Below are 12,165 nucleotides of genomic sequence, written 5' to 3'. Positions count from 1 at the left end.
AAGATGTTTGCCATTGCATTGTCAGAATGGAGTGAATGGAGAATGTGGTTGCAGAAGTTTAAGAGAAGGAGAGAAAAGACAAACAAGAGGAAATATAAATAGGGCGTTGGTAAGGAAGTGGGAATGAAGGAATAGTGGCTAATCAGCCAACTAACTCAGATATGATTGAATAGACAGGAAATGAAACAATTGGAAGGCAAGGAAGAGAAGCAGGGCTGGCCTGATGGAAGTGGCCATCAAGTGCCAGAAGTTAATGCTTCCCTACCATCTCATAATGTCGATCCCACCTTTCATCATTTTGCCCTTCTTCATCCTTTGCTGCACTTACATACTATCTCATCCCAGTTCCTAATTACTTGTCTGAGAAGCAGATAATGACAAGACATGCCATTTCACATCCTTTTGACAATCTTGGCCTGTGTCCCAGTCCCAACCCAAGTTGCACAAAAAATGAAATCATTTCATCTTTCTCTTTATTCTGACTACATTATGACATTAAGTAAGTCCAAGAGGTATTGAGTTAGTCCTTGTTTGGTCTCTGTTGATTTAGATAAGGCAGAACTGAGCCCCCAGAAATGTATCATCTCAAAAAGCTAGTAGCAGATGCCAAGTTTGAAGGCCCAAGTCAAATCCTGGGCATCTCCGCAAATGTGTGGTAGGGCATGGGCTACAGCTCTTAAGTAAGAAAAACCAGGAATGGGAACAGCTTTATTTTGGAGTGCCAAGATCTCACTATGTTCACACCTGTGATCCCAGCTTTAAGAGGATCTGGCACCAGAAGGGTCTGCTGGAAGAAAGTGGAGAAGGTAAAAGATAGGAATCTTTTCCTTTCTGCTACAACCTAAGGACAGAGGCACATGACTCCAGTAGGGGGCCAAAGAAGGTAGCAGCTACTTGGATCTTGTGTGGGAGACGCCAGACCACTCTGGCGCAGGTCAACTGGCTTTGTCAGGGAGTGGAATGCTGGCCATAAGAATGGAGACAAATCTTTCCAACTTCTGTGCAGCTTGTTTGCCAGCCTCTAATACTTCTTCATGGTTGGCCTTCTCCAGGCTTTCGTAATCCAAGACGACCTTGTTAGTGATGAGTGAGAAGCCAAAGACTCGAAGCCCACAGTGCCGTGCAACGATGACCTCTGGTACCGTACTCATGCCTGATGGAGAGAAAGATGGAAACCAACTGTCAGGATCCTCAAATAACTCTTTTCCAGCCGGGCGCGGTGGCTCAAGCCTGTAATCCCAGCACTTTGGGAGGCCGAGGCGGGTGGATCACGAGGTCAAGAGATCGAGACCATCCTGGTCAACATGGTGAAACCCCGTCTCTACTAAAAATACAAAAAATTAGCTGGGCATGGTGGTGCGTGCCTGTAATCCCAGCTACTCAGGAGGCTGAGGCAGGAGAATTGCCTGAACCCAGGAGGCGGAGGTTGCGGTGAGCCAAGATCGCGCCATTGCACTCCAGCCTGGGTAACAAGAGCGAAACTCTGTCTCAAAAAAAAAAAAAAAACTCTTTTCCTTGCCCTTTAGCCTCACTTTCAACAAGAATTAAAAATCTCAAAAAAACATCCAAAGGTGGCCAGGCACAGTGGTTCACACCTGTAATCCCAGTACTTTTCAAGGCCAAGGCAGGAGGATACCCTGAGCCCAGGAGTTTCAGACCAGCCTGGGCACTATAGCAAGACCTCAGCTCAAAAAATAATTAAAATTAGCTGGGTGTGGTAGTGTATGCCTCTGGTCCCAGCTACTCAGGAGGCTCAGGTGGGAGGATTGCTTGAGCCCAGGCAGTCAGAACTGCAGTGAGCTAAAGATGGTGCCGTTACACTCCAGCCTTGGTAACAGAGCAAGATCCCACCTAAAACAAAAACAAATCCAAAGAAGCAGCTAAATTATGTTGAGGTATGTTGTTCTTCTGTATTGCCTAAAATAAATACACATTTCTTAAAATTACCAATGCAATGCTTCATTTCTATGTTTGTGACAATTTTGAAGTCAGTCCTAATGATAGAGTTCTATCTTCCAGCTAGAGGTACAGAAAGTGGCTATAGTGAATTTTTTTTAGAATTCTTAGAAACAGTCATCAAATTGACCAGGTGCAGTGGCTCATGCCTATAATGCCAGCACTTTGGGAGGCTGAGATGGGCGGATTACCTGACGTCACCAGTTTAAGACCAGCTTTGCCAACATGGTGAAACCTCATCTCTTCTAAAAATACAAAAATTAACCAGGTATGGTGGCGCTGTAATCCCAGCTACTAGGGAGGCTGAGGCACAAGAATTGCTTGAACCTGGGAGGCGGAGGTTGCAGTGAGCTGAGATCGCACCACTGCACTCCAGCCTGGGCAACACAGTGAGACATCATCTCAAAAAAAAAGTGAAAAAAAAAAGAAAGTCATCAAATAATGGATAGGTCATTCATTAGCACTGCAACTGTTAACCCCTTGGTGCTTTGTAGGGAGATTTGATGCTACAACACCAGATCTCACCACTTTGTATCTTAAGAAGTCAATTTAATTCACCCTTCCCTGAAATCAGATCCTCTCAATCCAGTGAGGCCTGTTATCTCCTTCTCCTTCCCATCCTATTTTGTGAAATCCCTCCCTCTTCAAGCTTCTAATCAAATTCCCCTTCTCACCAACAGCGTCTGCTCCCAGCTTCTGCAGCAGACGACATTCTGCCACAGTCTCAAAGCTGGGGCCTGCCAGCATCACATAGGTGCCTTCCTGCAGCTCACGTTGCTCCCCCATTTGTTTCCAGGTACTGAGAGCCCTCTGCCTCATAGTTCGGTCGTAGGCATCAGACATGGCAGGGAAACGAACTCCAAACCTAGGACACAGGTAGAATTATCTCACATAAATTGAATTTTTAAAATTCTCCCACAGCTCCTAGAGAAGTCCTTAAGTCCTACTCATCTTAAAAAAAGAAATAGATAAAAAGTAAGATACATACCTTTCATCATTGGGCCCTCTGAGAGGGTTCTGACCAGAGAAACCAGGTAGGTTGATATGGTCACAGATCAGCATGATATCTCCAACCTCAAACTTGGGGTTCAGCCCTCCAGCTGCATTGGTGACCACCAGGGTGTCTACACCCAGAAGGTGGAAAACCCTCACTGGGAATGTCACCTTCAAAGCAAAAGATCAGAATTTTACAAAATTTCATTCATCCAGCTACACAGATATGCATGATATACATTGTGAAAGAAAAGGAAGGAGGGGACCAAAGGTCCACCTAGCTCAGATAGCTAGGTAATGAAAGAGGTTAGATAGTTCTCTCCCACTTCCAGATCCAGCCAGGCCTATGCCCCGATTTACCTTCCAGAGTGAGTACCCTTCATACATGTGGAACCTGCCCTGCATAATTACACAGGCTCTGCCGTTCAGGAACCCAAACACCAGTCGGCCAGCATGACCTGGCACTGTAAAGGAAAAAGAAAGAGGAATGAATGGGATTATATTTTCATGCAACACATGCCCACTGAGCACCTACTGTGAGCTACTTGCTCTGCTCAAAATGTTGGAGAATAATTAAGTAAAAGACTTGTTATTATCTCTGCTTTCAGAAAGTTTAAGTCTGGTGGGAAAGCCAGGCATTACTCACAATTATACAAATACAACCTGAGATTAGAGATATGGGGTAAGGACATTCAGCATGGACATACGAAGAAGGGCTCTTTAAAGAAATTTCAAGATAATATAAGCCATACTGTCAGAGAGTAAAAAGTAGATACTCAGAAACGGAAGGTTAAATACCACATATTCTCACTTTAAGTAGGAACCACATGTGTACACATGAACCTACAGACTGAAATAATAGACACTAGGGACTTGGAAAGGTGAGAATGTGGGAGGGGGACGGGGGGTGAGAAATTACCTAGTGAGTACAATGATCACTGTTCAGGTGATGGTTGCACTGCAGAACAGACTTCATCACCACGCAGTATACCCACATAACAAAACTGCATTGTACCCCTGTAAATCTATAAAAATAAAATAAAAAACAGACCAGGTGCAGTGGCTCACGCCTGTAATCCCAGCACTTTGGGAGGCTGAGGCAGGCAGATCTCAAGGTCAAGCATTCGAGACCAACCTGGCCAACATGGTGAAGCCCCATCTCTACTAAAAATGCAAAAATTAGTCAGGTGTGGTGGCACATGCCTGTAATCCCAGCTACTTGGGAGGCTGAGGTGGGAGAATCACTTGAACTTGGGAGACAGAGGTTGCAGTGAGTCAAGATCGCACCACTGCATGCCAGCCTGGGCAACACAGCAAGACTCCATTTCAAAATAAAGTGAGTACAGTGAATGCATAATTACAGACCTCATCAAATATTTCCAAGTTCTCAAAACATGTATTCTTATATATTGCCTGAACTTAATTACCTGCCTCTTCAGTCCAGTAAGCGAGCTCATGGTATACTTACTCTGGCTTCCTAAAGAAGAGGCTACTGAACAAGGAGAAAAGGGGCTGAATTTGAACACAAGCAAGTCTCTTTCCTTATGACCCACAGAACAGTCCTGTGGGAGCACATGTCCATGTAGGGGCTCATGGGAGTGCAAAGAGAACTCCCCACAGTCATAACAGCCGTATCTGCCTCTTCCCTTATCTGGCAATCTCTTCTAATAGATGGCCAACCTATCCTTTAGGGAATAGGAGAGGGACCAGAACCTAGAGGAAGAGCTGAGGAATTCTCAAAGACAGAGGAACTTAAAAACAAACAAACAAACAAACAAACAAAAAACCACCACAGTAGTAAAGAGTTGACACAGGAAACCCAAGAGAAGTATAAAAAATAAGCATGTTGATAAGCTTAAAATGCTAACCCACTTATCACTCAATGCAGTGCCTTTCTCACTGGGGATAGGCGTGGCCAGTGGAGTCAACGTCACTGCTATCTCCCTTAGAGAAGTATGCCCTTTGCACACCCTCTCTTAATATTTCCCACACCTTCCTTCTCTGCTCTCCCAGTCTTGCTTCAAAGGGTTTAAAAAATAGCTATTAAAAAATAAAAAAACAAAAAAAACCCGTCTATTAAAAGTCTTTTCCTGTTGACAGGTCTGAAAAAAAATTCTTAACTCTCCAGGGAAAAGACTGAAGTCTTAAAAATTGATAAAGAAACCAAGAGAAGTTAGTTATTTGAGAAATCAAGTACACCAAATAAACGGCGCTTTGCTCTTTACTTGGCCCCTGTCACCTGGCCCTCTTCTAAGTCTTGGCCTCAGTCCACTGATACACACATGCCCTGTCTCTTATGGGATGTCTACTAGAGGAATCCCTTAAAGTCATTCTGACTTATGGTGGGCTTTTCTCCTCTTACAACATTCGTCAAGGAGTAGAAACACTGGCTCACTTGGTTGTGTTACACAGAATCCCAATAACATCCCTGAGTCCCTTTCCCCACTTTCGCCTGCCAGTACCTGTACTTCGAGGAAAGTTGGGGATTTCACTGTAGTCAAAGGCCTGGGCCTGAGTTAATTTATCAGTCAGACCTCCTAATCCAGAACCACAGATTATTGCCACTTGAGGTCGGTGCTTAGTGTGAGACAGAAGCCATTCTGCGGTGTTCTTGTAATCTTCATATGTGTATCTGGGGGGAAAAAATCAAGGTGAATTCTGCTCTCATTCCAAGGGCATCATAGACAAATGAACCTTGGTACAAAAAGGCTGGCCGGTATACTGAGGCAGCAGGGACAGAGAAGCTGCAACAGAGGGAGAGGCCATACTATGTTCACCCATCTATTCACCCACCCTTCTTTCTGAATCATGCCCACTACAAGTCTGACATGAAACTCCGTCCATTCCAGAACCTGGCAAAAGTTAATAAAGCCTGTTTCTACTAACAGACCCAACTCGTGTTGACCTACTGAACACTGACAAGTTAAGTACCTCTCCTTTTAATAAAAATTTAGAGAGGAAGGGACCAGAGTCTACAGGAAATTACAATGAAATAATCAAATTAGGCAGAGTAAAAGGGTGTGGTCAGGAGGAAGCCCAAGGAGACTATAAAAAATTGGATTAAGTCCTTCCTGAGGGTGGTGACTGCCTAGTAAAGTCCTCCTTATTGCCCTACCTATCGATTAAAGGCATTAAAAATGTAATAAAACCAACTACCATGAAGGAAGGGATACATTCAAATTTCCTTTTGAACCCTCATCCCTCCAATTCCTTCCTCAGTCAAAGACGTAAGGGCTACATTTTTTGACCAGTAAAACACAATGGGAACACCCTGATAGAGGTCTGTGTGCCATTCTTAGCTCCCTGGATCACAAGGAGGGTAATTCCAGACTAGAAACTAGATAAACTACTGTACAAAAAAGCAGACCGCGTCCACAGCAAAGGCTGAACCAGCACTGACTACACAAATTGTCATCAGAAGTTTGTTAGAAAGGCAGATTCTGACACTCCAGCCTGGTGGCAGAGTAAGACAACGTATAAAAAACAAAACAAAACAAAACACAGATTCTAAAGCCCATGTAATTTTGATTCAAAAACAAGGTTTAGGAATTGCTGGTCCAGAGGGAAGTAGAACTCAACCTAGATTCTAGTCCCAATATTGTCTTTTTAGGCATGTAATTTGTGCTTCAAATTCTTTTCTCAGGTATAAGCAAGGGAATGTAATTGGCCCCATCTACCTTATAGGCTCCATCTGAAAATGAACTGAATACTTTCTAACAACCTCCAAACACCTATGGCTCTGTTACTCACGGTATTTGAACCTTTCTCCCGCTTTCCACCTCCTGTGGTCTTCTTCCTGTCCTTCCCCCTCCCTGACTCCTCCCAGTTTCCCTTCTCTCCACCGAGGATCTTTGCCATTCAAGAACTTACCCAGAACTGCTACACTAGCAAGAATCAACCCGCGTTACTTTTCTCCCGGTTCCAAGTCCAGTTCTCCCACACTCATCTGGGAAGACCAAAGGTTGGCTTCAGAGGTAGAAATGAGGTGTGACGGAGCTGAACATAACTAACCAACCTCCCAAAGGAAATTTTTTACTCCCAAAGCAGAGCCTGGAAAACCAGACATGATTGCACAATACACTAGGCTACCCTTAGGGAAGCAGTTGGATAGGGTAGGGTGCGGGGTGGTCAACAGAGCCACAGGATAATGGAGAGAAGCAATGAATTTGGTAAAATGTTAATCAAATAGCATCCCCAAAAGGTGCAAAGGAAATGAATGTTATGTGAAGCTGTCGCCACATGGCATGTTTAGCTACAACTCATAACACATTTCTCATTGTTCAGTCTCCTCAAGAACACCCTGGCTCCCTGAGCATCCAAAAGCAACTGTGATGCCTAATGCAGGTCACTTGGACTGTGATTTCCAGGACCAAAGCAAAGAGAAGAGTTTTCAAAGGTGTGGGGTGTGGAAAGTGAGCAGAGGACTGTTGCTCAGTTTGACGATTAAGGATTTTCTTCTCCACTTAAGTCTCAGTTCCCACCGAGTTAGACAGACGGAAGGGAGGAGTGGAACTGGCAAAAAAAGATGAGCAATTTTTCCTCTAAGTGAGCAATTTTTCCTCTAAAGGAGGAACTCTGAATCTGAGCACCTAAAGTACCTCGCAGCTTTACCTAGACCCTAGCGTGGGAATTTACGAGGAGTGCAGGGGGTGAGGAGACCTCTTCTTGGTATGGAGGGATATCTATCCCTCACTCGCCACTGATACCCCTAACACACACACGGAGACGCACAACGGCTCCTTTTCCGGAGTAGCGTAGACCGCATCAGCCTGCCCCCTTCCTGCTCCGGTGGCGCCACCCCGGCTCGATTCCCGCGTGCGTCCCAGCCCGCGCTGGCTGGCGCCGGACTCTGCCGCCTTGCCCCCGACACCAGGCTCTGTGCCAGGCCTCTCTGCATCCCCAGGGCACTCGTTCCCTCCGCCGGCTCCCTCTGGGCCCATTTTGCCAGGTTCCCGGGTCTCACAGTCCCTGCTCCTCCCCAGGGATCATCTAGGCCTGGTTCCTGCCTCACCGGTTCTCCATTGTCCCGCAGACGCCCTCTCGATAAGCCTGCTAGGGTGTGCTCCCGCGTGCTCCGATCCGCTCGGATCTGCTCCGCTATGCAGGACTGAGCAAGTTGCAGATCTGTCTGGTCCGCACAGTTCCTGCACTGTTCTAGGCGCCGGCTTATATGCCCAGCCCTGGAGTCCCCAGCCAATGGCAGGCAAGCAAGCGGGCCGGCCACGTCTCCATGGTGACACACCCTAATTCAATCTGCTGAGCCTGGGCTGTAAACCTAATCGGAGTTCTTCCCAGCCCTAAACCTTCTCCCCCGGCGAGGGTACGGGGGTGAGGGTGGTGGCGGGGCGCACCCAGTATTTCATCTCCTTACCCATTCGGGTCCGCAGGGCAGGAGTTCCCAGCAAGGAGGCCTATGAGGAAATAGGGCTAAGAAGTAGGGAGGAGAGGCCCCAACAGTCCCCCTGCAAACCTCATTCGGCTGTGTCAATAGCAAACCGTGAGAGATTTGAAAAGAAAAAAATTCAAACCTTAGATTGTACAACCCCAGAATAAAAATGAAGCAAGCCTGTGTCTGAGTTGCTCCCTGGATGAGGGAAGCTGGGTCGCCCCTGGCAACAGTGCTGACTTGGAGGTTATTGGGTTTAGAAGAGCACATCCAGGCCTAGACTGGGAGAAGAAAAAGTTCTTGGGCAAGAATTTCTGGGTCCTAGATACCGACAGAAAGGACGAGGATGGATTTGCTGGGTAAGGAGGGACGCAGATAATCCCTAGATCTACGAAATACTGATCCAATCAATTCAGATAATTAGATGACTCCTCCCAAGATGAAAATTCTGGTATCAGAATACACAGGCACCATAATATAACATATTGGGTCTTGGGTAGAATACAACTATTTCTTCTCCCTAGATTTACAAATTAGCCAACCTCACATCAAATCACAAATCAATGACCCTTGCTTAGCTATTGGAATCCTCCACCTCTTCCCTTCTCCAAACTCTAATCTTTTCTTTTTTATTAATTAATTTTTTTTTTTTAAGATGGGGTTTCACCATGATGGCCAAGCTAGTCTTGAACTCCTGACCTCAGGTGATCCACCCACCTGGGCCTCCCAAAGTGCTAGGATTACAGGTGTGAGCCACCGCACCCAGCCTAAACTCTAATCTTTTTTGCTTGTCATTTTTCCCCCTTTCATGGCCAGCCATTATTTTCCAACCCTGTTTTTCTCATTCATTTAACAAATATTTATTGAGCATCAACTATGCACCAGTGCTATTTTAGTGCTAGGGACACAAGAATAAAAACAATATAGGTAAGTAAAAAAAAAACAATATATGTAAAGAACTGAGCCCAATGCCAAACAAATGGCTTATTCTGTCATCATTAGTGTTATTGCTATATTGTTACTATTATTGCCATCTATATTGGATGAATATAGATATTCATCCAATATAGATGGCAATAATAGTAACAATATAGCAATAGGTTAGTAAAGGTAACAACAAAATGATCTAAAAGTACAATTTCACATTAGCAATGAGACTATGATTGGACTTGGAACATTGAAAGCATTATTTAATATAATGGATAAGACCAATCATACATAAAAACCAGTCCAAGGAAATATCTATCGATATTTAACTGTTGAAGCGTTTTTTAATACCCTAAATCTAACCCAGTTTACACAAAAGACAAGATTAGTACATGATTGTATCCAAGGAACTTTAAACCTAATCAATCAGTTTTAACTCGCTTGGACAAAAGCGTAAAGCAATAATCTGCAATACACATACACAGACACACACACAAACTGGGGAAGCCGGGCTCAGTGGCTCATGCCTGTAATCCCAGCACTTTGGGAGGCCGAAGCGGTCAGATCACCTGAGATCGGGGGTTTGAGACCAGCCTGATGAACATGAAGATACCCCATCTCTACTAAAAATAAAAAAATTAGCCGGCTTTGGTGGCATATGCCTGTAATGCCAGCTACTTGGGAGGTTGAAACAGGAGAATCACTTGAACCCGGGGGAAGGTGAAGGTTGCAGTGAGCCGAGATTGCACCACTGCATTTCAGTCTGGGCAACAAGAGTGAAACTCCATCTTAAAAAATAAAAAATGGGGGGACAAAGGATCAGCTTTCTGTAGTGTTTCTCCAGCATCATATGGGGAACAGCCAAATCGTCTTTACACCTCAGTCCAGAGTTCCAAATTTCTCAGTTCAGCAGCTCACCAATTATTTTTCACAGCACCTCTAGGTCAAAAGAAACACCTAACAGTTTTATTTTTTTAAGTAGCTCGTTCCTGAGAACTTACTAGTGCTTTGAAAATAACAATACACACAAATAGAAAAACATTTATTTCATTCTTAAATAAGCACAAATAGTTACTCATGGGATATGTGCATCTGTTTGGCACTACTCAACTTCTCACATGTTGGAATCAAATGCTACCACCCTCATTTTCTATTCCATACTCATTTTTACACAGTACTTTTTTTTTTTTTTTTTACATAGTATTTAATTTTTACCAGCAGGACCTTCTAAAATGATCTTTTGTAAAGATATGTTGTCATGGCTGGGCGCGGTGGCTCAAGCCTGTAATCCCAGCACTTTGGGAGGCCAAGGTGGGTGGATCTCCTGAGGTCAGGAGTTCAAGACCAGCCAGACCAACACGGTGAAACCCTGTCTCTTAAAAAAAAAAAAAAAAAAAAAAAGAAAGATATGTTATCTTTTTTTTTTTTTTTTTTTTTTGAGACAGGGTCTCACTCTGTCACCGAGGCTGCAGTGCAGTGGCACGATCTTGGCTCACTACAACCTCTGCCTACCAGGTTTGAGCCATTCTCCTTCCTCAGCCTCTTGAGTAGCTGGGATTATAGGTGCCTGCGACCATGCCTGGCTGTTTTGTATTTTTAGTAGAAACTAGATTTTGCCATATTGGCCAAGCTAGCCTCGAACTCCCCATCTCAAGTGATCTGCCCTCTTCAGCCTCCCACGGTATAGGTGTGAGAGTACAGGTGTGAGCCACCATGTCCAGCCAGATATATTATCGTCAAAAAGGAATGTTGTATAATCTAATGTTCCAACTGTGAATTACCTCAAATTAATAGGTCACACAGTGTGTAAAAAATATCAAATATTGCTGTTTCCTCTGAAAATTAAAAATATTCTACAATACCCCTGTGAGCTTGTACTTCGGCACAGAGTTTGGGAAATGTAGCCCCAGTCACTCCATGCCACCTCATTCCTGAATCTATGTAATGTAAGTGAATGGGCTCTAATAAAAATACCTGTGTATGAATGCCATCTTCACCCCTTACTCATTATGTAATCCTAGGAAAGTAAAATTCCTACTATGCCTCAGTTTTTTCATCTGTAAAATAGCGATAATAGTACTATTTTTTTGCAAGGATTATATAGAATACCTTTCACACGTTTAAGTAAGTGCCTGGATTTATAATAAGTACACATTAAATTCTGGCTATTATTATTAATCTCCATTGTCTCCTTCTCTTTTTGATGTTTCTAGACTCAACTAACCATATATTGGATCAAAATAAAAATATATCTAGCCTAACAATTCCAATGAATCCTCCACTGTTCCAAACAGAAGGCACTAGCCATGTGGGGCTATTTAAAAGTAATAAAGGAACTCCTTGTCCAGGAACATACTTAGTAACACACTTACCCTCCACTCTCAAGATCAAGGAAACTAAAAAACAAAAGTGGCAGGAATAGGTTCCAAGTCACTCAGTATTGCCCTGTGGAGTGGGGACACATTCCAGAGAGTGACTCCCAATGTCAACAATTACAGAAGCTGACTCTATAGGCCTTTCAGGATTCTTTAGGTAGGGAGCCTATTTTATTCCTGCCCTCTCAACTGAGATCTCTCATTCTATTTCACAAGCTAAATATGCTCTTTAAAAAATATCTACCCTGGCCAGGAACCGTGCCTCAGACCTGTAATCCCAGCACTTTGGAAGGCCAAGACTGGAGAATTACTTGAGCCCAAGAGTTTGAGACCAGCCTGAGCAACATAGCAAAATCCCATCTCTACAAAAAATACAAAAATTAGCCAGGTGTAGTGGCATCTGGGGTCCCAGCTACTAGGGAGGCTGAGGCAGGAGAATTACCTGAGCCCAGGAAGTCAAGGCTGCAGTGAACCTTGATGGCGCCACTGCACTTCAGCCTGAGCAACAGAGTGAGACCCTGTCTCAAA

At 44.2% G+C, this 12,165-nt stretch overlaps 1 protein-coding gene across 3 annotated transcripts; it reads right to left on the bottom strand.

Annotated features, from left to right (window-relative positions):
• Positions 1-456: 456 nt before the first annotated feature.
• Positions 457-8,620, bottom strand: PNP (purine nucleoside phosphorylase). 3 transcript variants are annotated; one of them, XR_004263776.1, is made up of 7 exons: positions 8,478-8,620; positions 5,412-5,581; positions 3,310-3,413; positions 2,945-3,120; positions 2,631-2,821; positions 650-1,153; positions 457-574 (listed from the first exon to the last, which is right to left on the bottom strand). XR_004263776.1 is itself a non-coding variant. In XM_032261303.1 (6 exons), the coding sequence occupies exons 1-6, from the start codon at positions 8,603-8,605 to the stop codon at positions 936-938; spliced, it is 987 nt and encodes a 328-aa protein (XP_032117194.1). In that variant the 5' UTR covers positions 8,606-8,620; the 3' UTR covers positions 457-935. The 3 variants fall into 3 exon arrangements, 2 of the variants coding, with proteins under 2 accessions (XP_032117194.1, XP_032117195.1); XM_032261303.1 differs by having other exon boundaries at positions 457-1,153; XM_032261304.1 differs by lacking the exon at positions 8,478-8,620 and adding an exon at positions 7,961-8,136 and having other exon boundaries at positions 459-1,153.
• Positions 8,621-12,165: the final 3,545 nt, after the last annotated feature.

Source organism: Sapajus apella, unplaced genomic scaffold (assembly GCF_009761245.1).
Source record: "Sapajus apella isolate SASKATOON/1434 unplaced genomic scaffold, GSC_monkey_1.0 scaffold122, whole genome shotgun sequence".
In the NCBI taxonomy this organism is placed as follows: domain Eukaryota; kingdom Metazoa; phylum Chordata; class Mammalia; order Primates; family Cebidae; genus Sapajus; species Sapajus apella.
Note: the sequence above shows the minus strand (reverse complement) of the source record. Positions and strands in the feature narration are given on the sequence as shown.

Excerpts from the sequence above, each read along its gene's own strand:
- PNP (XM_032261303.1), bottom strand. The coding sequence starts at position 8,605 with ATGTGCTCTTCTAAACCCAATAACCTCCAAGTCAGCACTGTTGCCAGG. Across the intron at positions 5,582-8,477 it reads CTGGGGTTGTACAATCTAAG|ATACACATATGAAGATTACA; the intron begins GTTTGAATTTTT and ends TTTTCCCCCCAG. Across the intron at positions 3,414-5,411 it reads CAACTTTCCTCGAAGTACAG|TGCCAGGTCATGCTGGCCGA; the intron begins GTACTGGCAGGC and ends TTTCCTTTACAG.